At 41.4% G+C, this 23,561-nt stretch overlaps 2 protein-coding genes across 9 annotated transcripts in view; one reads left to right on the top strand and one right to left on the bottom strand.

Moving 5' to 3' along the window:
- Positions 1 to 980, bottom strand: part of APOO (apolipoprotein O) — a 60,384-nt gene extending 59,404 nt beyond the window's left edge. The window contains exon 1 of one of the 3 annotated variants that reach the window (XM_032329962.1): positions 763 to 973. Coding sequence is in view for 1 of the 3 variants with exons in the window: in XM_032329959.1 (XP_032185850.1) it covers positions 763 to 771 (9 nt within the window). In the remaining 2 variants the exon portion in view is untranslated. Of the gene's footprint in view, positions 1 to 762 lie in introns of all 3 variants that reach the window. The other 2 variants (XM_032329958.1, XM_032329959.1) reach the window with 2 other exon arrangements.
- On the top strand, positions 378 to 23,122 carry CXHXorf58 (chromosome X CXorf58 homolog). Of its 6 annotated transcripts, none has more exons than XM_032329954.1 (9): positions 378 to 453; positions 4,060 to 4,186; positions 5,224 to 5,323; positions 7,770 to 7,882; positions 8,305 to 8,416; positions 14,207 to 14,338; positions 19,558 to 19,787; positions 21,943 to 22,105; positions 22,861 to 23,122. In XM_032329954.1, exons 2-9 carry the CDS (start codon positions 4,080 to 4,082, stop codon positions 23,035 to 23,037), a joined length of 1,134 nt encoding a protein of 377 aa, XP_032185845.1. In that variant the 5' UTR covers positions 378 to 453; positions 4,060 to 4,079; the 3' UTR covers positions 23,038 to 23,122. The 6 variants fall into 6 exon arrangements, with proteins under 6 accessions (XP_032185845.1, XP_032185846.1, XP_032185844.1 ...); XM_032329955.1 differs by lacking the exon at positions 378 to 453 and adding an exon at positions 984 to 1,080; XM_032329953.1 differs by lacking the exon at positions 378 to 453 and adding an exon at positions 1,044 to 1,289.
- Positions 23,123 to 23,561: the final 439 nt, after the last annotated feature.

Consider the following 23,561-nt stretch of genomic DNA (forward strand, 5'->3'; position numbering starts at 1 on the left):
GATTTCATTAGCACTATTTTATGGGTGCTATGTTTCTTTAAGACTCAATTTTGTAGACTAATTTCTGGTAGCTTGTGATTTCTCATGATAAAAAACAGCATTTACTTTTTTTTTTTTTAAGTAGTAGAATAATGGCCTCAGGTCAAAATCAGATTTTCGAAACAAAGCCTTCACTCTGAGAAGCGATTTCTTTCAAAAGACATAACTTTGTCAAATGTAAAGGGGGTCGACTTGTCCATATTAAATAATGTTCACTTGGAAGGGGAACTAAGTTCCAGCTGCCCATCCTTCCAACCATTCCCATACCAGCTTCCCCAAATCCTACAACAGCTTCTCCAAAGGTGACCCTCCCCCCATTCACACACCAGGTTCTGAAACCTGACCCTGCCAGGCAACCGAAGCCGAACCCTGCAGTGCCCTGAGCTGGCCTCTCCTTACCCACGAACCCAATAGGTAACGATCGGGGGTGGGGTGGGTGAGCACTTTGCGGGGTACTTTAACTTTTCAAAGTGTTTCATTCACGAGAGCAAGACCCACAGGACCCGCCTACCCACCCTGGGATCTCACGCCTCCGCCCGGCAACCTCCCGCTCCTAGCGGCTCAGTGAATGAACCGCGGGGTCCGGACGCACCCGGCCCGGAGGCGGGAAAAGCCTCGGGGCGAACCGGGCCTGGCCCCCGGAAAAGCCCACGAGAGCGCGAGCTGGGCTCCGTGAGGCCAGGAGAGGGCGGTGACAGCTGTGACCCGGCTCCACGCTCTCACCTTGAACATGTTGCTGGCAGAGGTGGCTCCGGCGGGGTGACCCCGGCCTCGGCCCCGCCCACTACAGAGAGGTGGCTACGGCGGCCGGGTAGGGCCCTGATTCGTCTGACCGCTAGCGGGCCGCGGTGCGTATGACTGCCGAACAGCCAATTCGATCCCGCGAAGGATTAGTTCCGAAGCCGGGTCTGGGAGCGGCGTCGCCGAGCAGCAAACGCGTCGCTCCTCAGGCGGGAGCGAACGTAAGCCCCGCCCCCCGGAGGCTCCGCCCCTGCGCCGGCCGTTGCTAGGCGGCAGGAAAGCGCCAGCTCAGTGTAGGCGGTACGCGGGGGCGCGAAGAGGGAGGTGCCGGGTTTCTCGCCGCGCTGGGAATCGGCCTTCGCTGCGGCGATTGGGCGCCCAGCGGCGTGGGCTGGGAATCCTGAGCGCCGAGGCCACCGAGCGGGGGCGCTCGGCTGGTCTCCGGCATCTTTGAAAGTCTCATAGCCGGAAGCTGCTGACCCCTGGGGCCTGGAATTATCTCACAAAAGGTTTTCAGATTTATTTTTTCCGTGGGCTGGAAGTTCCTAAGGTTTTAAATTTAATCTAGTTTGCCATATCCTTTAGTCTCGAAAGGCCCTGACTTTTTTTTTCCCCTTTAAAATACTTAAGCATATACCCCTCTCTGGGAGTCAAATGTCCCTTAATACTACTAGAAAAGATAGTAATGAGAATAGTGATCTAATTAACAAGAATACCAAAACACTAACACAGCGTTTACTATGTGCTCAGCTCTGATCTAAACTGCTTACTCATATTCATCTAATCTTTCCAACAACCCAGGTAGGTGAGTACGATTATTATTCCCAATCTAATAGATGAGGAAACTGAGGCACGGAGAAGTAATTTGTACGAGGCCACATGGAAAAAGTGGGAACCCAGAATCCAAACCTAGGTAGTCTGCCTTTAAAGCCTGTGATGTCGCCTAAATAATTGTTATACTGTCTCATAGTGGGGGGTGGGGGGTTTCATATTTCGATCTGTATCACACGTCTTCACCTCATAGAAAGTGTAAATTCATTCAGGCGGGCATCCAAAAGATTAGGGAGGCTTGTGTGAGGGCGCGTCACTGCCCTTCAGCCAAAGAGCACTAGGAACACATCTGTAGGTGAACAAGTTGGGTTTATTATCCCTCATTGCTGCAAGGAAAACACACAACGTGGCACAGCAGGGCATCTCAGCGAGGGAGGGAGATAGATTTATTGTAAGATTTGGGCTGGGGCCCCTGGGGTAGCACAGTGAGTTAAGCACCAGGCTCTTAATCTCAGCTCAGGTTTTGATCTTAGGGTCTTCAGTTCAAGACCCCTGTTGGGCTCCATGCGGGGCATGCAGCCTACTTAAAAAAAAAAAAAAAGATTTGGACTTTGGTTGGTTGAGAGTGCCAGGCCAACTCCCAGATGCTAAGGGCTGCTTTTCTGTTTCTCAAGAGAACTGTATGTTCCAAGCCATCCCCATCCCTATCCCCAAGGACAAATATTGAGAAGACTCTGAAGGCTCTGCCTTTGTAATGGAATGTCACACGTATGTAAAAGTGTGAAGTATAGTGATAAATTAGGGCAGGAGCTCTTACATCTTTTTTTTTTTTTAAGATTTACTTATTTGAAAGAGAGAGAGAGAGAGCAGGGCTGGGGGCAGAAGGAGAGAATTTTCAAGCAGACTCCCGGTTGATCCCACGACCCAAGAGATCATGACCTGAGCTGGAAGCAAGAGTTGGATGCTCAACCTGACTGAGCCACCCAGGCGCCCCAGAGCAGGAGTTCCTAATTCAAGGGTTATATGAACTTAGATGGGGAAAAAATTACTTTATTTTCACTCATCTCTAACTGAATTTTAATATTTCTTTCACTTAGAGTGTAAGCAACAAAGCACAGTAGTCTCAGCAATACCTGGGACTTTGTCACCAGTAGAAAGCACAGATATTTTCATATAGTGTCACAGTCATGGCACACTTCCTGACATAGCATTTCTGCTCATTACCAGTTCAAAAGTACAGTAGTTATTAGAGCGCTCATTTTATATAATGCCTAAAGAGGACAGATTCCTGTAGTTTTGTTTTTGAAAATATTTTGACAGAGATTTCAATATAGAGTCCTTTGTGACCCTATGTGTTTTATGTTATGCATTTTAAAAACGTAATTCTTGGGAATCTGTCCATAGGGATCCATGGCACCAGAGGAAAAGGAAGAGCCCCTGCTTTAGTAGATGAAACTAAGCAGTGACTAAGAATTTTGAGCCATATCTAAATCGGAGTAATGCATCAAAGGATAGAAAACCAAAGGTGGAATGAGTTCATTTAGTATACACCCTCTCCCTTTACCACAGAGAGAACTGGGGTACCAAGAGGTTAAATAACTTGCCCGAAGTCTCACAACTATTCCATGATAAAACCAGGACAGAAAGTTCTTAGACAAGCATATAAAAATTCTCCACTCTTGCTAGTGATGGAGGATTTCATAGTTAGCAAGATATCTCTGGCCCTCAATGAGCTTGGTGGGGTGACAGCCAAGAAAATACATCATGACATAATATGAGAAGTACTGTGAAAGAAAAACCATTATTATTGGACCTTGGAGACAGGGTGAGGAGTTGTATGAAAAAGAGAGGGTGGAAAACTTCAGAGAAGAGGTATCAATTAGCTGGGGTCTTGAAAGATGATTGATGTTTGCTGGCAGTAGGGAAGTCACTCCAGGAAGGGGAAATGGCATGATCAATGGCACAGAGTTGAAAAACATTGGCTGATTTTGGTGAGAAGTTCTTGTTCTCACGGAGTCTAGAAAGGAATACTGGTGAACGGTGGTATTTTGATATTTGAAAGAGAGAGTGGACTGTAGATTGGGGGAAAAAAAAAGTCTGGAATACCATTCTAAGGAGTCTGGACTTCAGCGTAGAGGAAATGAAGTGTCCCTGAAAGATTTTATGCTGGGCGGTCAGATAGCTGGATTATTGTGCTATAGAATTAACTCGAGCTGTGGTGTGGAGGAGGACCAGAAGGATACAGAGACTGGAGACTGGGGGACCAGTTAGAAGGCTATGGATAGATGCACTTTTCTTTTCCATGTCCCTCAGAATATTTTTAGCACCTAAGGCATGTAAGCTGTAAGCAACATTAAGAGATCCATGATACCTTCCTTTGTAAAGGGTTCTGGAATTAGCTCAATAATCATATGACACTTGAAAAAAAATCATATGGCACTTGAGTCTTGTCTAAACAGTGCAGCAATATAGATTATGACCTCAAATGCTAAACCTATGTACTTTCAGAGCCTTTCATCGCAAGGAAAATGAAGCGATCTTCAAAGGCATCAGCTCAAAAATCAGATAAACCTCGCTCAGGAAAAGACTACAGAATGCATTTGTTCGATATTGGAAGGAGAAGAGCAATACAAGAGTAAGTAGCCATCTTTCACCCTTTATCGTTTGCCACAACTGGTCAGTTTCCATACCGTATTTACCCAGCTAACATCAAACACTTCTTGTTTTGTAAATTAGAGATTTTTTGGTATGTTTTAAAATTACTTTTGAATTGAATAGTAATTATTATAATTATAGTACTTCATAATTTGCAAAGCGTGTTAACACACATTTCTTTGATTCTGACAACTCCGTGAGGCAGTCTTATTATTATATTTTATAAGTGAGGAAGCAGCAACTGGGAAAAGGTAAGTGATTTGCATGAGGTTAAACAGCTAATAAATGGCATCAGCCAGGATTTAAAGCTTTGTTTCCATACATCAGGCCTTTTCTACTCTACATCTTGTAGTTTGCATTTTGCCAACCAATGGTGACATTATTCAGGGGTATCTGCCTCTCTTCACATGTAGCCCTGTGAGGGGTAAGAACGAGTCTGGGTGGTTTTGGAGAGGGTGATCCCTGTGATCTCCTAGTGCTGAGATGTGATCCAAAGTGAGATCATTCTCTGACCTGACTGGGATGAGCCTGTTTCAAGCAAAGATCAGAGAAAGGAGTTTCTTTTTTTAGGGCCTGGTTGTCTGTTCCCAGAAAAGAATTGGACCTACTGTAACTTTGAGTATTCTACATTCTATTTTCATAGCACTTGGACTAGTTGGACAGTGTTCTTAAGAACTAACTATAATGGAATCATTTTAGGTCATGGATGTTTTTAGAAAGCAAATTTGTCTCTTCTTACATTTTTAGTTATATATGCCTTTTGCTGATAAAGTTTTAGCCAGGACTTTTTTTTTTTTTAACCCCAAGGGAAATCTTCTCAAATATCTTATATCCTCATTTGACTGGATTCTGCAAATGACCAGTTCCAATGACCACATCCCAGTGTTCCTCATTAGGTCAGTCTTAGGGTAGTGGACAGGAGGGTGCAGGTGGAAGAAGCAGAAATGCAGAGTTCCCCAAGATTTTAGGAAAATGAAAACTACTTCACTAATCTTAACCTCTTGTTTTTCTTCTCAGAGCTGTGAAAGATATTTCAGCTCAAAGGATACAGAGAGCTTGGTTATCTTATATAGACAAAACAATATTTCGACTCTTAAAGCACGCACTTTGTGCAGTGGTATGTATTTTGCTTTTTGTTTTCTCTGACAGATCTAATTACTTATAAGCTAAGAGGTCTGTTAAGTAAAGATAGAATAGATAACCTCTTTTTTTAAGATTGTATTTATTTATTTATTTGACAGACAGAGATCACAAGTAGGCAGAGAGGCAGGCAGAGAGAGAGGAGGAAGCAGGCTCCCCGCTGAGCAGAGAGCCCGATGTGGGGCTCTGGGGCTCAATCCCAGGACCCTGAGATCATGACCTGAGCCGAAGGCAGAGGCTTTAACCCACTGAGGCACCCAGGCACCCCTACATAACCTTTTTTATCTCTTCTATTTGAATTTAAAGTAGTGCATGAGGTTCTGGGATTACTTCTTTGGTTAGCCCTAAATGACTATTTCTGGATTTATTTGTAAATAACGTGGGTGACTGTTATTTCTTTTTCTGAAACCAAAATCATGTTTTTAAAAAATTCAATTTCTTATTTGAAGATGTGGAACATCAATCATCCAATAAGAAGAATTTCTGAAATAAAAGTGCCCTTACCTTCTTCCACCCACCGATTTCACTTCTAGGAATCCATTATACAAGATATGTACAATTTCATTGAAGTATTATTTGTAACAGGAAAGAAATAAGCCATGTAACGTCCACCAACGGGATGCTATTGGTGCTTTCATGGTGTTAAACCTTGCAGCCTTGTATGTGATTCTGCAATACAAAGATAGCTAAGATAGCTCATTAATGAAAAAGGCAAGTACAGAACAGTATGAATAATATGGTCTTATTAAAAAAAAAAAAAAAAAAAGAACCCTAAGCTGCGTATCTACCTCCTTCCCCCCGACCAAAAAACAACTCTGGCAATGCTTGCAGAGTATGTAAAGTTTCCATCACATAATACCAAGTATTCTGATAAAAATCACACATGAGGGGCGCCTGGGTGACTCAGTGGGTTAAGGCCTCTGCCTTCAGCTCTGGTCATGATCCCAGGGTCCTGGGATCGAGCCCCACATACAGCTCTCTGCTCAGTGGGGAGCCTGCTTCTCTCTCTCTCTCTCTCTCTGCCTGCCTCTCTGCCTACTTGTGATCTGTCTGTCAAATAAATAAAATCTTTTTTAAAAAAATCACACAATTATAATAGTTTATAATTAATAATAGCCACATTAAGGGAATCTTAGCAGCTCTGAAAAAAATCATGAAGTCTGAGAAGTTTGTACATTTCTTCACCATCTGACCCACAGACCCTTTTCTGATGCCAGGAAAAGCAGAATACCTCAGAGAAAACCCACTCAGGTAAACAGGTGACATTTCAGGTCCATAACCAATGGTCGTCTTCACATATGGAACTTATATTTTGTTATCATTATACTGGTTTTGTTGTAACTGTAGATGCATTTTGTAGTAGCAAAAAAAAAAAAAAAAAAAAAGGAAATTAATTCTTTTTTTAAAAATCTGTTATCCTAGGGGCGCCTGGGTGGCTCAGTGGTTTAAGCCGCTGCCTTCGGCTCAGGTCATGATCTCAGGGTCCTGGGATCAGGTCCCGCATCGGGCTCTCTGCTCGGCAGAGAGCCTGCTTCCCTCTCTCTCTCTCTGCCTGCCTCTCCATCTACTTGTGATTTCTCTCTGTCAAATAAATAAATAAAATCTTTAAAAAAAAAAAAAAAAAAATCTGTTATCCTAAAACTTCAAGTCCCTACCTGATATTAATAATGCTTTGTCGTTTTAAAATCCCTTTGGTGTGCATTTTTATGTGATTGTCATAGGCGGAAAGGTTGGCAGGGTCATGTTGGGAGGTGGCGTGGGGGCTTTAGACAAATAGATCTATGTTTGCCTCCTAGCTTGTCCATTTACTACCTGTATGCCTTTGAATAAGTTAACAGACACTCTCAAGGTCTCAGCCTGTTCATTGGAAAGAAGGGAATGAGAATTTTTGAATAATATTGCTGAGTTGTAAGGATTAAATGAGGTTATGTCTATAAGGCATGTAACAGAGTATGTGGTATATAAAAGGAGCTTAAAAGCTAGTAACATTACTATCATCTTCCTCATTTTACAAGGACCATTCATTCAACATTACATACTTGCTCAGCACCTGCTATGTTCCAGGGACTGTACTAAATACTAGGAAATACATGGAGAAGAAGAAAAACACGATCAGTACCTTCACACAGCTTACAGTTTAGTAGAAGACACAGATTAGTTCATAGTTAATTACAATACATGGTGAAAAGTGTTGTCATAGGGAACGAACAGTGCCTGGGATGTCAAGGAGGGACACCCACTCCACCTTGGTGGCTAAAAGGATGAAGTAACTGACTCAGGGTTGCACAGTTAATAAATGGAGGAGTCAGGACTAGAACCCAGGTCTTCAGGACTCCAAATCTGGTGTCCTGTTCACTTTACCATGCCACTTCTGTTATGCTCAGTAAATTAGATCTGGGCAGGGTACCATTGTCCATTTATAGCATCATCATCTATTTCAGGAATATTGTGTGACACATCAAATCCTGAAGAAAGTGAGCCCCTTAGAGGCTGAGCTTCTGAAAGATCCCAGCATGAAGTATAAAGTTAGATTCAGGTAATATTTCTATGCTCATTTATTCCCAGAATCCCTTGTTAAAATGAGGAAAGCTGAGAAACTTATTTTCTCAAGTCCTCATAAGTTTTCAGGGTATAATCACAGAGTAAATGTGTCGTTCTTATTCACGTTTGTTATGTGAGGAAAACAGGCGTGACTCTTGGGCCAGAAGGTGCCTTGAGATGTGGCTACTCTCCCATGATGAGTCCAGTCTGACACGTGAATGAGAACACTGGTGAGCGCACACACTCCAGTACGACTCTTTCATCTTGGGAATCCACGCCATTGCTCATTCTTTCCATGCTCTGGCATAGCCTTTACCCTGCATGCAGGAAACCATGAGAACTATCTTAAGTATAGGAAGAGAAGTAACTGAGTCCCAAGTCTGATGCCCAGTCACTAATTTTTGGTCTTTATTTCAGGTTTAGTGGTGAAACGTTTCCACCTGTCATCGTATTTAAAATTTTTCTTCATAATGAAGGCCATGGTTACAAGTACTTCAGCGGAAAAAATTTATTTAAACCATCAAATGAGGTAATGTTTCATGATGTATATTTTATGTTCTTTTATTTTTTTTAAGATTTTTATTTTTTATTTGAGAGAGACAGAGATAGCGACAGAGAGCATGAGTGGGAAGGAGATTCCCCACCGAGCAGGGATTCCTCCGTGCAATACTCAATCCCAGGACCCTGGGATCGTGACCTGAGCCAAATGCTGATGCTTAACCCACTGAGCCACTCAGGTGCCCCCATTTTATGTTACTTTCACTTCTTAACATCTGTGCAGTATCTGAATTGCATTCAAAGTGTACAGACTCAGTGATTTCACCATTAAACAGCCCAGCATCCAGGTAGTATTTTTATAATCATCATGTTTCAGGGTGTCTCTGTTTATTAGCTAAAAAAATATCTGGAATGAATGACTTTTAGAGGCCCTTAAAAATACTCATCACTTTTCTTTGTATTAAAGTTTGGTTTGTTCCCAAGAGACTCTTAACTGTGCAAAAGGAACTGAGGGTTGAGAGAGGGGAGGTGGGGGGGGGGTAACTCGGCGATGGGCATTAGGAGGGCACGTGATGTGATGAGTACTGGGTGTTACATGCAGCTGTTGAATTACTGACCTCTACATCTGCAACCAGCAATGTTCTGTATGTTGGCTAAGTGAATTTAAATTAAAAGAAAAGAAAAAATAAAATTTTGGTTTGTTAATAAGGGACTAAAGTGGCCCATTTGTCAGGGCTTTTACGTTATGCAAAACATTTGATGCAATTTTATTTTAATAACATTTTATCATGGTTTCTTTGATTCTGGTAGCATATTTAGAAAAAAGTGTCCTGGACTATTTATTGAAAATGAACCTTCAAAATATTTATCCTTCTTTATATGAGTTCTCATGCTTTTAGGTCTCATGAATATTTACCATAATTGTGTCTACAGCAGAAGAATCACCTGAGAATTTTGTTAAAATGTAGCTTCCGATTCATTAGATCTGGGAAGGGGGATGAGATTCTGTCTTTCTAACCAGTTCCCAGGTGCTGCCGCCACTGCTGGTCCATGGACCCCACTTTTAATAACAAGGATCTGCAGTGCTACTACAGTGAAGGTTTTGCTCCTGTGGCCCTTAAACATGACCATGATTAAGAAAAACATGTGCACATTCTCATATTTAGCCTTTTATAAATCCTACATCAAAGGTTATTTTCCTGTAGCCTTCTGGAGATATTTTACATGAAAAGTATGGCCCATCTGAAATCATCAATAATGGCACATGTTTAGGATAGAATCTGAGCAGAAACTCCCCGGCTGTGTTTGACCACACAGCCGGGGAGTTTCTGCTCAGATCCAGGATCTACTGCATTTATACTCTGAAAAATATTAGAAAAGAAAAAGAGACTGCTTTTCTCTGTTCTCAGGCAACATCAGAGAACATTTCATTCAGTTTCAGAATATATCAAATGGACTATGTGTTTGCAGATGTAATATGGTGTTCCAGAAACATTAGTATTTGTTCATTTATATAAAATGACTTCACATACAAAAGTTGATATTTATCCTACCCTTAAGGAACAAATTCATGCCACACTTAAGTACAGAATAAGCTTGTCGTCCCTATAAAATATCATCAACTATTGCTTCTCTGAGGTTGCATAATTAGACTTTTCCAGGAACAGAAATTCTCCCGGGTCTGCTCCTGGTGGTCCGCAGGCCGGAGCAAATGAGAAACTTAGAGGCCGTGACTAGAAAGGATTGTGTGTACATTAAAACTCGTTAAAATGCTGTATAATAACTTTCATTTTTATTTAAATTACAAAGTAACTGTTGGTGAAAAAGGAAATAGCACAGAGATTTTTTAAAAAGGAAACTATGCTTCATGCCCTTTTTCTCTGTGCTGGGACTTTCACTCGCCTGGAGTGATCACCATTAATTGTTTACTGTGCATCCTTCAGGGTTTTTTGGGGTTTTTTTTGCCCATAAAAATGCTCACACAAATATATTTTTTAAAAACTTTTGTTCTTATTTTAAAAATGTGATAACACTAGTTTGAATTTTTCACTAAAGATTCTAAGAGGATTTAAGTGATCAGAACATGAAAGAACAGATTAGGATTCCTTTTTCAGCTTCATAACAAACTCTGGTAACACTTGGATTCATGGTTGATAGAAAACCTGCAGAAGTAGAATTTTTCTCACTATAAGTTTACACTGGCCCTTTGAATGTAGAAATTGTGTGTTGAGCAAACTGATCCAACTTTCCTAAGTTCACTTCTCTTGTTTTTTTTTTTTAAGATTTTATTTTTTTAAGTAATCTCTACACCCATCCTGGATGTGAACCCACAACCCCAAAATCAAGAGTCTCACACTCTACGGACTGAGTCAACCAGGAGCCCCAACTTATTTCTTAGTATGAAATAAATAAGTCGGTTTCAGTTCAGTTACAAAGAAGGGGAGTAATTTAAGTTCACTTATGAAGAAGGAGAGTTTCACAGTTTTGTTGTTGTTCTGTCTTTTCCCTGGGTCTTACTTCCATTTCTAGTTTCATTTCCTTATCATTTCCCGATAGTATTTCTCATGTACTTACACACACACACACACACACACACAGTAAAAACAGGTGAAAGAACATAGAATGGCTTTAACCACTTTAGAGAAGAAGAACAAAGATTTCCATTATCTGACTTCAAGACTTAAAAAGCTGCGGTGATCCTGACAGTGTTGTGATGGCTTAATGACAGGCATGTAAATCAATGAGATAGAATAGGGAATTCAGAAATACACCCACTCATAGATATCAATTGATTCTCATCAGATGTGCCAAGTCAGTTCAAATGGTGCTACAACAGTTGGATAGCCATGTGTACAAAAGAGAGATCTCATTTCAGTTACCTACTTCGATGATCTATTTTCAGAGCAATGCTTATTTACAGAGGATTGTCACTATAGTTCATCCTCCAACTATATTTAGAATATTCTAAAGCCTTGCTATTCAGAGTGTGGTCTATAGACCCACAGCACTGGCATCACCCGGAACTTACTAGAAATGCGGACTATCAGGCCCCACCCCAGACCCACTGAATTAGCACTTGCATTTTAACAAGACCCCCAGACAATCGTAGGCACAATATAGTTTGACAAGCACTGTCCTAAAGGCTCCCCCCGCCCTCCGAATGCACAGACACCGCGGCCTGGAATGCCTCTGGGTAATGGACATTTCTGAAACATGAACGTCCAACTGAAGACCCGGCTTCTTTTTGAGGAGTGGGCATTTATGTAAAAAGGAAAAAAACATTATTATTAATAGCTGCCCTTATTAAGCACTATCAAGTACTGTGCTAAACATCTTGTGTGGATTATCATTTAATTCTCCTAAACTCTAGAATGTAGATTCTGTGGTTATCTTCCGTTTTAAAAAAGACTAAGTAACTTGCCTGAGGTCTCACAGCTATAACAAGACCCAGTGATCCTTACTCCAGAGCCTGTGCTCTTAACCACGCTCGAGCCAGGAAGCCTGCTAAGCAAGTGGTCTTCTACGCACCCCCTGATCACTCTGGTGAGGTGCATGTTGTTCCCATCTTGCCTGCAAGGAAGCCGGACCTCGGAGAGGCTTGTCAGGGGCAGAACCGAGGCTTGACTACTTCTCTGTCTGTCTGTTGCCCTGTGCACCTGTGGAGGTTGAAACAGCCCTAGCCGTTGTGGTAGTTTCATTAATTTGGAGCCTGTATATAATTAAACTGTTCCAAACCGGGACACTCTGTGCCCGTGCAGGGTACCAGTTATCGCCACCTCCGTGAGTGAGAATTTCCAGCTGGCTGAGGAAGTGACTTGAGATACTAGAGTTAACTTCCAAGCACAGGTATGGATCTGGGCCAGCACGGAGCTGCAGGCCTATGGGGGCTTCTGGGCCACACTGATGCCTGGTATCAGGGGAGGTGTCAAGTTTAGAGATGCCCCCCTTTGACATTTGGAGTCACCCACTAAGAATGGAATCCGCTTCTCGAATCCTACTCTGATTGGCTGCTGTCCTGGGCCCCTTGCCTAGTTTCTGCCCTTCCCTTTCACCTGGGGCTGGGCTCTCCTTTCCCAGCCCTTCCGACCCAGAAGCACTTTCCTGAAGCTGGCCATACCCGGCAGATGCCTGAGAAAGAACATCCTGGCCATTGGACGGCGAACTTTTTTCAAGCCCCTGTCACAAGTGGGCAGCGAGCCTGCCCTGTGCTGCCAGGGATAGGGTTGTTTTGGCTGGATCCTGGGATGGGCCTGACACAGCTGAGCCACACAGCTGAGGCACTGTACAAATAAGGAAACTGGGGCTTGGAGAGTTGTGGGTGGAGGCTGAGTGGAGTAGAGTGGGGAGGGATTGACAAGAAATACCCCTCCTGAGTAACCTGAGCTGAAGTAAAATACAGTTATAGCTAAAGAACTTCTCAAAGCAGAAATTATACAACTTTCAGATGTGTTCACTCTACAGTTTATTTGCTTTTACCTTTAGTGTTACTGTGAGGATGGCTAACGAGAGCCCACAGGAAATTAATTGCACAAAGCATGATGGTGACACGTGCCAATATTGCCTTTTGTTTAGATGCGTAGTATGTAAAGAAACTAATGAAATGGAAAACAAAGATGATTTGCCTAAAGGAAGGGTCACCACATAAACTGTTTCTGTCCCTTCAATTTAGTGCATTAGGAATAAAACTACAACCCTTGAATATTCTTTCATTTTCCACATGGGTCTGTGTTCAAAGCTTTGGAACTAGAAAAATAAGAAAGGAATATTCTCAATAACAAAAGTGAAGATTGAAATGGAAAATACATTCAGGCTCATGGTTGTATTGTGTGTTAAGTAAAAAGAACACATTCCAAACTTCGATCTCGTCTGAAGCGGCCTCATATCAGCATTATAACCCGGAGTTCCCATGCTTTCACAAATACACATTCTGAGATACAAAGGAAAGAGAAACTGATCTGGAATCCAAAGATATTTGAATTTTCATCTACACCAGTCTCCCTTCTCATAAGCATATGCTTTGTGGCCAAAAGCACAGATATGTAATATAAATATGTGTTAGAAGAGTCAGCACATACTTATGGGGGGTGGGAACAAGGGTGGGGAGTACTTAAGTCACACAGTCTATGTATAGCTCTTAGCAAAGGATGGGCATATGTGGAAGAGTATGGTACAAACAAGACCAGATGAGATCTGGGCTTCCGCATTTTCTAGCGTTCTTCTACCTCTGTCCTCTCAGATGCTGTCCTTGGGTACAAAATGCCAACATCTCAGAGAGGAAAAAAAAAATGATTTGCTACTCTGGCCACAGAGAATGAAGTCTGCCAGAGAGGGAGGTCTAAGCAATTTGAAATGTACAGTTTCCATTTGGGGGTGAGGTATTAACTAACACTCAAGAGAGCTGGCCTTAGTAACACCTTTCGCTGCAGTTCCTAGGGCAACCTATTTAATAACCAAGGAAGTTTTCTCTGCCTTGACAGCATGAATAATGCTACAGATTTGTTTTGTTACGGGAAAATAATGTTTTTTAATAGGGGAAAAACAGATTTTGTAAAACACCGTGTTTCTCTGACGGTTGTGGACTCAACTACTCCTCCAGCTACATTTTAAAACTATGTAGATATGGTTATGGAAACACTTTTAATGGCTTAAAAACTCCTATACAATCTGTTCTTTGTAAATACAGTGTTTTTATTGAATAGCAAGCTGCTAGAAAAAAGGAACAATATTTGATGTATTTGTCAGAAGAAATGTGTAAAATGTGCACTGATAATTGTTGCTATTATACTAGTGTTTAAAGGTGTATTTTCTATACTCTTTATAGGGAGTGGCTGATGCTTGCAAAATGATGGGGAAAAAGAAGTTTTACTGTCAAATTATGGAAGATGAACATCGTTTCCAGAAATTCAAAATAACTGATGAAATAGATATTGTCACCCTGAAAGATTACATGCAAGTAAGGGACCAAGATTTAGATATTAGAAACAATTAAAAAAAAAAAACAACCCTTCTGGGAACATCTCGGTGGCTCAGTCGGTTAAGCAGTTGCCTTCAGCTCAGGTCACGATCTCAGGGTTCTGGAATCGAGGCCCATGTCTGGCTTCTCCCTCTCCCTCTGCCCCACACCACTCATGCTCACTTTCTCTATCTCTCTCAAATAAATCTTTTTAAAAAATAAATAATCTTTAAAAAAGCCTTCTGAACTTGTCCTCCAAAAAGAAAGGTCCATTTATTTTTTTCCCAGTAGAAAAATATGCACAATATAAAACTTACCATTTTAAAGGGTACAATTCAGTGACATTAAGTACATTCGCAATGTTGTGCAAACACTACCACTATCTAGTTCCAGAACGTTTTTGTCACCCCGAAAGGAAACCTCACATCTATTAAGCTGTCATTCCCCTTTCCTCTAGCACTCCAGCCCCTATCAACTATTAATCTGCTTTCTGTCTCCCTGAATTTACCTATTCTGGATAGTCTGTATTAATGGAATCATGTAATATTTGGCTTTTTACACCTGGGGAGTGATAGCTAATGAATGTGGTCCTTTTTTGGGGGGTGATGAAGAGATTTTAGAATTAGATTGTAGTCCTACTTTTAAAATGATTAAAATGGTGAATTTTATATTATGTGATATCAAGTATGTGGTCCTAAGAGAGTGCCTGATGGAGATTTGACCTAGCAAGGAAAGCTTCTATTAATATTTGGATTATTATTTGGGTGTTTTGTGCTACAAGTGACAGAATATTCTCAACCACAAGAGGCTTAAACAACAAAGGACATTTATAGTTCCATGTCAGAAGTCCACAGATAGGGGGGTCCTGGGCTAGCTAATGCAGCAGCTCGAGGACATCACGGTTCTGGGTCAGCTTCTCTACGGTGTTCTTGGCTTCCTTCACATGGTAACAAGGTGACTATCACCTTCTCAGCTTCCTTCAAAGGCAGGAACAAGGGGACTCTGAAGCATCATTTTCCTTCTTATCGCAAGAAGAAAAATCTTTGGGGGTGCTTGGGTGGCTCAGTTGGTTAAGCATCCAACTTTTTTTTTTTTAAAGATTTTATTTATTTACTTGACAGAGAGAGACCACGAGTAGACAGAGAGGCAGGCAGAGAGAGAGAGAGAGGGAAGCAGGCTCCCCGCTGAGCAGAGAGCCCGACGCGGGACTCGATCCCAGGACCCTGAGATCATGACCCGAGCCGAAGACAGCGGCCCAACCCATTGAGCCACCCAGGCGCCCCAAGCATCCAACTCTTGATCTCAGCTCAGGTCTTGATCTCAGGATCCTGAGTTCAAGCCCTGTGTTAGGATCCACGCTGGGTGTGGAGCCTACCCTAAAAAAAGAAAAAAGAAAAATCTTTGCCAGAAGCCCCCAACAGATTTCCCCTCAGGTCCCATTGGTCAGAACTAGATCACATACTCCCCCCTAACATAATCATTAGTAAAGGAAAATGGGATCATTTTCCATGAGTGACTTAGAACCATCATGGTTCACGTGCTGGGGCCCTCCTTCCTGGAACATACTGCTGTTCCATACTTTAAAAAAAAAATCTGGGCTCTGGAGGCAAGGGAGAAGTGGGAAATGGTTGACGGGCAGGCAATCAACAATGTGTCACCCGTCAGTCCGGGGCTGAGCAGGTGTTGCGCCCCAAGCCGAGGCTCTGTGGCAGGAGGAACTGCAGGGCCCAAAAGCAGATCTGTGGGGGTGGAGAAGAGGGAGCAGAGGGTTTGGTATTTAGGAAGCCTGGAGGGCTGGTAAGAGAGCATCAGGCAGGCCTTTTGACCAAAGCAAGGTGTTTTTCTTTTTCTTGATCCTATACGCAAGTAGAAGCTGGTGCTTCTTAATGGGTTAAGAAATGAGATGATCTAATCTAATGAGTGAAGAGATCCGTCTGGCTGTGGTGTAGGGAATGGATTGGAGGACAGCAAGAGCCTTCTCCTAGCTTGGATGTCCCTGCTGTATTTCAGGAGAGTTGGTGGTATCTTGACTGAGGGCTGTGAGGCTGGAGAGGCAAGAGATAAGTAGACAGTAAAAGCAGAGGGCCTTAGTGACAGGGAGGCAAATTAAGGAGAGGTGTCCGGCATGGCTCCTGGGTTCCCCGTTTACATAACGAGTTGGACAGCAGTACTAAGTCAGGAAACTTTAAACTAGATACGTGATTAATAATAACAGTAAATGCTCAGTAGGACCGATTCCTTTTATTCTTAAAACAACGCTAAGAGGTAGGGACTATTATTACCGCCATTTCACAAGTTCTAAAGACGCAAGGGATCCCAAAATTCTGGCCCATAATAATGGTAATATGTGGTTTTAACTGTTCATTCAGTTACTTCACTGTGACACATGGAATTAATGCAGTGCCTTGGAGACACCCAATTGTGTTTTATTTCCTTTAGGGTCTTAATCTGGAAAATGAGGGAACTGAACCAGGAAATAAGTAGTGCTGGGGGATGCCAGCTGTCTTTGCTAAGGACATGGGTCACATACTTGCAGAGTGTGACTATGCCAAGGACTGGTGTCATAGGAAGAAATCCCCAGATAGACACGTTGGGAGACAGAAACATGATGATTGTTGACATTTTTTGAGTCCCTTATGGACACAGCTCTGTTTTGGGCCCTCTTTTTTTAGAGATTTTATTTATTTATTTATTTGAGAGAAAGATGGAGAAACAGAGCACAAGCAGGTGGAGGGGCAGAGGGAGAAGCAGACTCCCTGCTGAGCAGGGAGCCTGACATGGGGCTCAACCCCAGAACCCTGGGATCCTGACCTGATTCCAAGGCAGATGCTTAACTGCTTAACTGACTGAGCCATCCAGGAGCCCCTTGTTGGCTCTTTTTATGCATATTATCTCCTTTAATCTTCAAGTTTGTACATTATGTGACCCTCTTTAACGGATTAGAAAAATGGAGTTTAATAAGATTTTAAAAATCTTGCCCGAGGTCACATAGCTAAGTACATAGCAGGTTATCAATGGTTCTGAAATGTTTACTCATTTTACTACTCCACTCCCTGCAAGTAAAATATACAGGCAGTCTTCACTTTGCACAGTAGTGCAGGGCCATAAAAATTGACTGTGCCATGATGCCTGGATTTCTCAGCCGGAACATGCAACTCATGATCTCAGAGTTGTGGGTTCAAGCCCCACACTGGGTGTAGAGATTTTTTTTTTAAATAAAATCATTTTTAAAAATGACGATGTAAGCTGAAACCATGCATAGCAAATTTAATAATCAATGTGAAAAATTATGATTGTTCCGTGCCTTTCAAAAAAAATCTTGTCGGAACTTTAAAAACTCTCCTACTGTCTGTTATAAATATGTAGGAAAATGAAAACAAATCATTTATTATGCTATAATTTAAAACATTGGAAACACTAAGGATTAAAAGTGTTTATTTCTTTGTAAAAACTTAACCAACTATAAATATAATAAACACCATTGAGTTGTATGCTTTATATGGGTGAATCTATAGGCTGTGAATCTCAATAAAGCTTTAAATAAAGCTTTAAAAACAGTGTCTGAGAAGTAGTTAAAACAGTGCTTTCCTTCTTGTTCTTCTCATATGACTTACAATATGTAGTAAGTATGCCTTGGTGAATTGTCACACTCCTTTCTAAGTTCGGATTACCTACCAACATTTTATCCTTTGCGCTTTAAATGTTGTGAAATCTCTCAAAGTTCCTTTAATGTGAAGAGGCTTTTTCGTCAGCGTCACTTCCTCTGGAACAGCTTCATCCTTTCTGTCACAACCGCTTTCCTCATTTATGCTGCTAAGTTCGCCTTCAGCACATTCCCCTAGCTGCCCACCCGCAGTCTCTTGAATGAAGACAATGTCAGTATCCCCTGGGTCACCTGTTTCTTCTAGAACTCCATTTACATTTTATTTGAATTTCATTTCCAGCAGTAGCAATTTTTGTTTCTCTTTTGGCCTGTTCTCTTGATTATCTTTTTTTTTTTTTTTTTTTTTGTAAAATGGTACATGGGTTTATCACTGGGAGACAAGGAGGTGACACAACTACATACTTTGCTGATTGTGTGTGAACTAAATAACAAATCCTCAGTAACCGATTGTTGCCCCTTGGGAAGAAGCGACATGATTTGTCACTAATCACCACGCATATCTGTTATTTCTGTAGAGACCTATGGATGGGAGAGCAATCAGCCATGTTTGTACTTTATGCAGTTAAGTTATACTGGGGAAACTGAAATTTGTGATGTTCTTAGAGGACTAGGCTTATTCAATCAAATGGTAGTAATTAAAATTTGAGAAATGCCTGGGGCACCTGGGTGGCTCAGTGGGTTAAGCCTCTACCTTCTGCTCAGGTCATGTGGGATCAAGCCCCCGTATCACACATCACATCTGGCTCTCTGCTCAGCAGGAAGCCTGCTTCCCCTTCTCTCTCTCTGCCTGCCTCTCTGCCTACTTGTGATCTCTGTCTGTCAAATAAATAAATAAAATATTTTTAAAAATTTGTGCATGCCTAAATGATCCAAAAGAAAGACTGCTTGTATATGCATGTGAGAGAGAGAGAGAGAGAGAGAGAGAGATACCCTAAATGCCTAGCTGGTATCCTGTTCCCCAGCATTGTAGATCCTCTGGCCCTATTCCTGTCTCTTAAATGAACATTATAAAAGGTTGCATCGATCATATATACTTGCATTTTAGCATTCCCAATTTGGTGTTTTAACTTAAAAAAATAAATGGAAGTGGGATTTCTACAAATCCTCCAAATGAAAGTAGTGAAATTCACCACTTAGTACCAGAGGTAAACTCATGATTTCTAAAAAGTTTTGTGCAAATGTCCTCTCAACCCAAGCATGTTACAAACAAGCACTACCAGGTATGCAGATCATGTATTTGGCATTAAAATGTTTATTCATTACATTAAAAATATAATGTTTATCATTAAATACAGGTTTAGTGAGTGTGGTACTATGTGCATGATACTGTGTGACAAGGGTCGTGCCTTCTGGTGGGGGAGCTAAGTACTCAGATAACTAAAACATCAAGTAGTCAGGAGTGAACCATAGAAGAAAGTTGCTGATCAAGTTCAGAGATGGGATCAAGGATTGTTTTTTGAATGATGTGACAATGGGCATTTGGACCTTGGGAAATGTGTCTAAAAACATTCTGGGTTCCCACAACGGATCATTCTTACTTATTTTTTCCATACAGTATTCCAGTCTCCTAGATGAGACCCCTGCATCTTCCGGTGGCAGAAGTAACTACTGGCGAAAATTAAACCTCAAAAACATCCCCAGGACCATGATAATATACGACATAGTTGATTATGCAGAGTCTGGGATCATCTCAAGCCGTCTACAAAAAGAAATGAAGTATCTACTACAGAGACCAGGAACAGAAGAGATGCGTCAGCACCAGCTACAAATTGTTTCTGAAGTTAGGTAAAAGCGATATTTTAATGGGATCACAATACTAGGGGCATTTCTGAAAGCCTTCACATTCTGCCAAATAGCTCGAGAAAGATGATAATAGGGCATATGGGAAAAATAGGGTTGGGACAGTTTGCTCAAAATGTAGGCATGTTTGTAAATAGAGCGCTAACGAAAAGGACAGTTGGAACCTGGGGAGATAACTCACGCCACCAGACAGGCAGCTCAGGATGGCTGGAGGACACCACAGCAAATATAAAAAATGTACATCAAGAGGGTGGAAATGCTGGCAACTCTTTAATTAGAGCAGATAGTGGGCACAGAGATAATACAGATGGAAGTGGAGCCCTGGGCTAGTGTGGTTGGCTTTTAAGTAGACATGAGAGGCAGTGCAGCCGGCCAATAACCACCCCTCCACCACCAGGGTGGGGAGTGTGGCAGAGGGGAGTAAGGGTGGGCTGGGGGTGCGGCGTCCCTCTGTGGAGAGAGCCCGAGGTGCAGGTGCTAATTCTTGTTTTCATAAATACAGCCAAAAGGGCTCCCATTGCCTGTGCTGCACAGAGCTGAGGACCTTTTCCTTTTCTGCTGAAGGTTATAATTCTACTCCTGTGATTCTGGCTCCCCTTGCTGAGGACAAATTGCATATAAATTACAGTGACATTATTCCCTTCTTTAGCAATAGCATGTGAGGCAATTCACATTATAGAAACTCATGTTGTAGCAAAGTAGACGGTATTATGATCTGAAACAATACGGACAGAATATGATTGCCCTAATTATAGTCCTTTTTTCTTTCCATTACGAGTCCTACCTAGCCCATCTTATTTACAAATGAAGCTTTCTTTCTTCAGAAAAAAGGAAGACATAATCAGATTGAAGAGGATCTATTGGTAGTCTCTTTCCACAGAGTCATATTTGAAATGAAAAAATACTCCTTTAGTACATGAAGACGCTGGTGACCCACTGTCAGGCAAACACACTGGGTTTTTTCCATGGCTAGCAATGAGTGGTACTGACCCAATAAGATAATTTAGCCCATATATTTTATGATCAAGGCTATACATTTGCCAGACAGATGGCCTGGTATAAGGTGTAGTCTGTCATCATGAAATAGATTTTCTCTAACTCATCCATATAAGCACTGAATTCAGAAATTAACCCTATTACCACCAAGGTCAAATAAATGATGTAATTTTCCCTGCCACCATGTATAACCCTAGGTCCCCGCTATTTGGACTATTGCTAGTGATTATCTAAGAATGAGTCACTTGAAGAGCCAAATGAAGTCGCCAAATCCTAAATCAATTAAAGAGGGGAAAGTACTTCCTTACGAGTTTCTTTGAACGCAGTGTTAGTTTGGGATCTCCCAGGAGATCAAATATTTGGATATGAGTAGTCTATTTGAGAGGTGATTCCCAAAACCACTGATGAAAGGAAAACAAGGAGGGGTAGGCAGCCCAAACAGCATGTGGTAGCAAACAAGTTACCTCTGTGGATAAATGGTGCTCAGTCCCTCCTGGGAATGTCCAAGCCCTTGCAGAACGTGCAACTCAAGTTATCTTGCAGGGACAAGGGAGTTGGGATATTTATATGCCAATGTACATCAGGCATTGGCTAAGGACTGTTTAGGAGGGGAAGTATTAATTCTCAGGCACTTTCCCTGCACATGGGCTCTTGTTTTCATAAGAATGCTGTCATGCTGAGTGAGGCTGATGCCGGCAGTTGGAAGTGGCCCTCTGTGCTTTACAGTAGTGAGGCCTAGGGGACTATGGGCGTGGCATCACCTGTATCTGATCCCAACACTGGTAAGAACAGCTTGTTTTTTTCAGCCATTATGAAATTTAACACTTTTTTGTGTTAGTATATGGTGTGTGTGTGTGTGTGTGTGTGTGTGTGTGTAATTAAATAACTACTATATGGTATTTTCCAGGAAAACTGACTTTAAACTGATACCATGTTTTATACACCTTCATAGGGTGCAAATAAAGAACTATGCCATATAATTTAAGCAGAAATGATAACTCTGGTCTAAAACCTTGCATGCAATATTGCTCCAGATGCTGAGGCCTCTGATCTAGTTGCTAGAAGATGCTTTAATAAAATTTGCAACTTGCATTACATTTGAATGTTATTTTGTACATTTTTTCTATTATTCAAATCTTTCTAGACGCCCTTCATCCTTTTCAGCTATCAAACCTTTATATCGGCCCTACCAACAGCAGAATCAAATTAAACATCTGGGTCGTCGATCCAAGCAAGCTCAAATGAAAGTTGAAAAAATGAAAAAAGCTTTTAAGATGGCTAAAGAGAAAAACGCTTCCAAGGCGACGGTAAGTCGAACTTGTACTGAATCCATTGTCTTGGACATTATTCAAACTGTAAGTAATTCTACATGTATAAATAGAGTTTTCCTAATCTACAAGTTTAAGGCCGAAACACCTTTAGTATATACTTGGGTTCCTCTTGGTAACACATAGTTTAAAAATTCTTCAACAATATGGCTAACCTGATAGATACCAGCTGTTTTGGTTCCACATCAATATGAGGTAACAAACAACAGCAAAAATAGTCCCTGTATGTTGACACTGTTCATTCAGCACATCTCATATGGTGCTTTTCTCAAAATCAAAGTCATTTCTGTCAAAGCTTATTAAGAACTACATGTGTAGGGCGCCTGGGTGGCTCAGTGGGTTAAGCCACTGCCTTCGGCTCAGGTCTTGATCTCAGGGTCCTAGGATCGAGTCCCACATCGGGTTCTCTGCTCCGCGGGGAGCCTGCTTCCTCCTCTCTCTCTCTCTCTGCCTGCCTCTCTGCCTACTTGTGATCTCTCTGTGTCAAATGAATAAATAAAATCTTTAAAAATAAATAAATAAAAAAGAACTACATGTGTAAAGTCTGCCCCAGTATATTTCTACATGGTAGGATATTTGTAACTAACACATATAAATGTATTGCTTTGTAATTTTTTAAAAATCTGCAATAAATGTTTTGAGAGAAGGCTGAATGTAAACAGTCAATATAAAAACAGAAAGTAGTAAAAACCAAATATAAATTTTTTTCCTCTTTTATTTATAATTCTACCTAGGAACCACAAACAGACAAGCGAAGTACAAAGCAGCGACAGACGGTTATCTTCTCTACCCCATCTTTTAACATTGTGAGAATTGATGAGCTCTCGCCAGATGAGGAATTGGAAAAACAGGAAGAGGAATTATTTGCCTGGTATCAAGACTTGTGTATTAATAGTTCTCTGTCATGTTAGTGCATAGCTAACGGATAGAAAAACAAATTGTTTAACAATCTGCTTGTCTTGCTAATATGCATATTAAAGGAAAATGAAGTAAAAACAAGTCTTCAGGATGGTCTCTTAACCAAATGTGTGACTGATTTTTAAGCCATTTTAATATTACCACAAGTACTAATATTTTTTACTGGCAGAATTTTGGTCTGAATAATGATTTTATTAGATGCCCTTGAACTAGCTGGATACACTTTTACTCAAGAAATGATGAGTAAGGGGACCCTTGGGTGGCTCAGTAGAAAAGCATTCTGCCTTTGGCTCAGGTCGTGATCCCAGGGTCCAGCAGGAAGCCTGCTTCTCCCTCTCCCTCCGCCCGCTGCTCTGCCTACTTATGCTCTCTATCTCTGTCAAATAAATAAATACAATCTTAAAAAAAGAAAAAGAAATGAGTAAATTAGTCCCTAGAACTTTTATTCAATTCTGATTTTCCTTTACTTTTAAAAACTTCTGAACAGGCCATGCTTAGCATAAATATTAGAATTCAC

Source organism: Mustela erminea, chromosome X (assembly GCF_009829155.1).
Source record: "Mustela erminea isolate mMusErm1 chromosome X, mMusErm1.Pri, whole genome shotgun sequence".
In the NCBI taxonomy this organism is placed as follows: domain Eukaryota; kingdom Metazoa; phylum Chordata; class Mammalia; order Carnivora; family Mustelidae; genus Mustela; species Mustela erminea.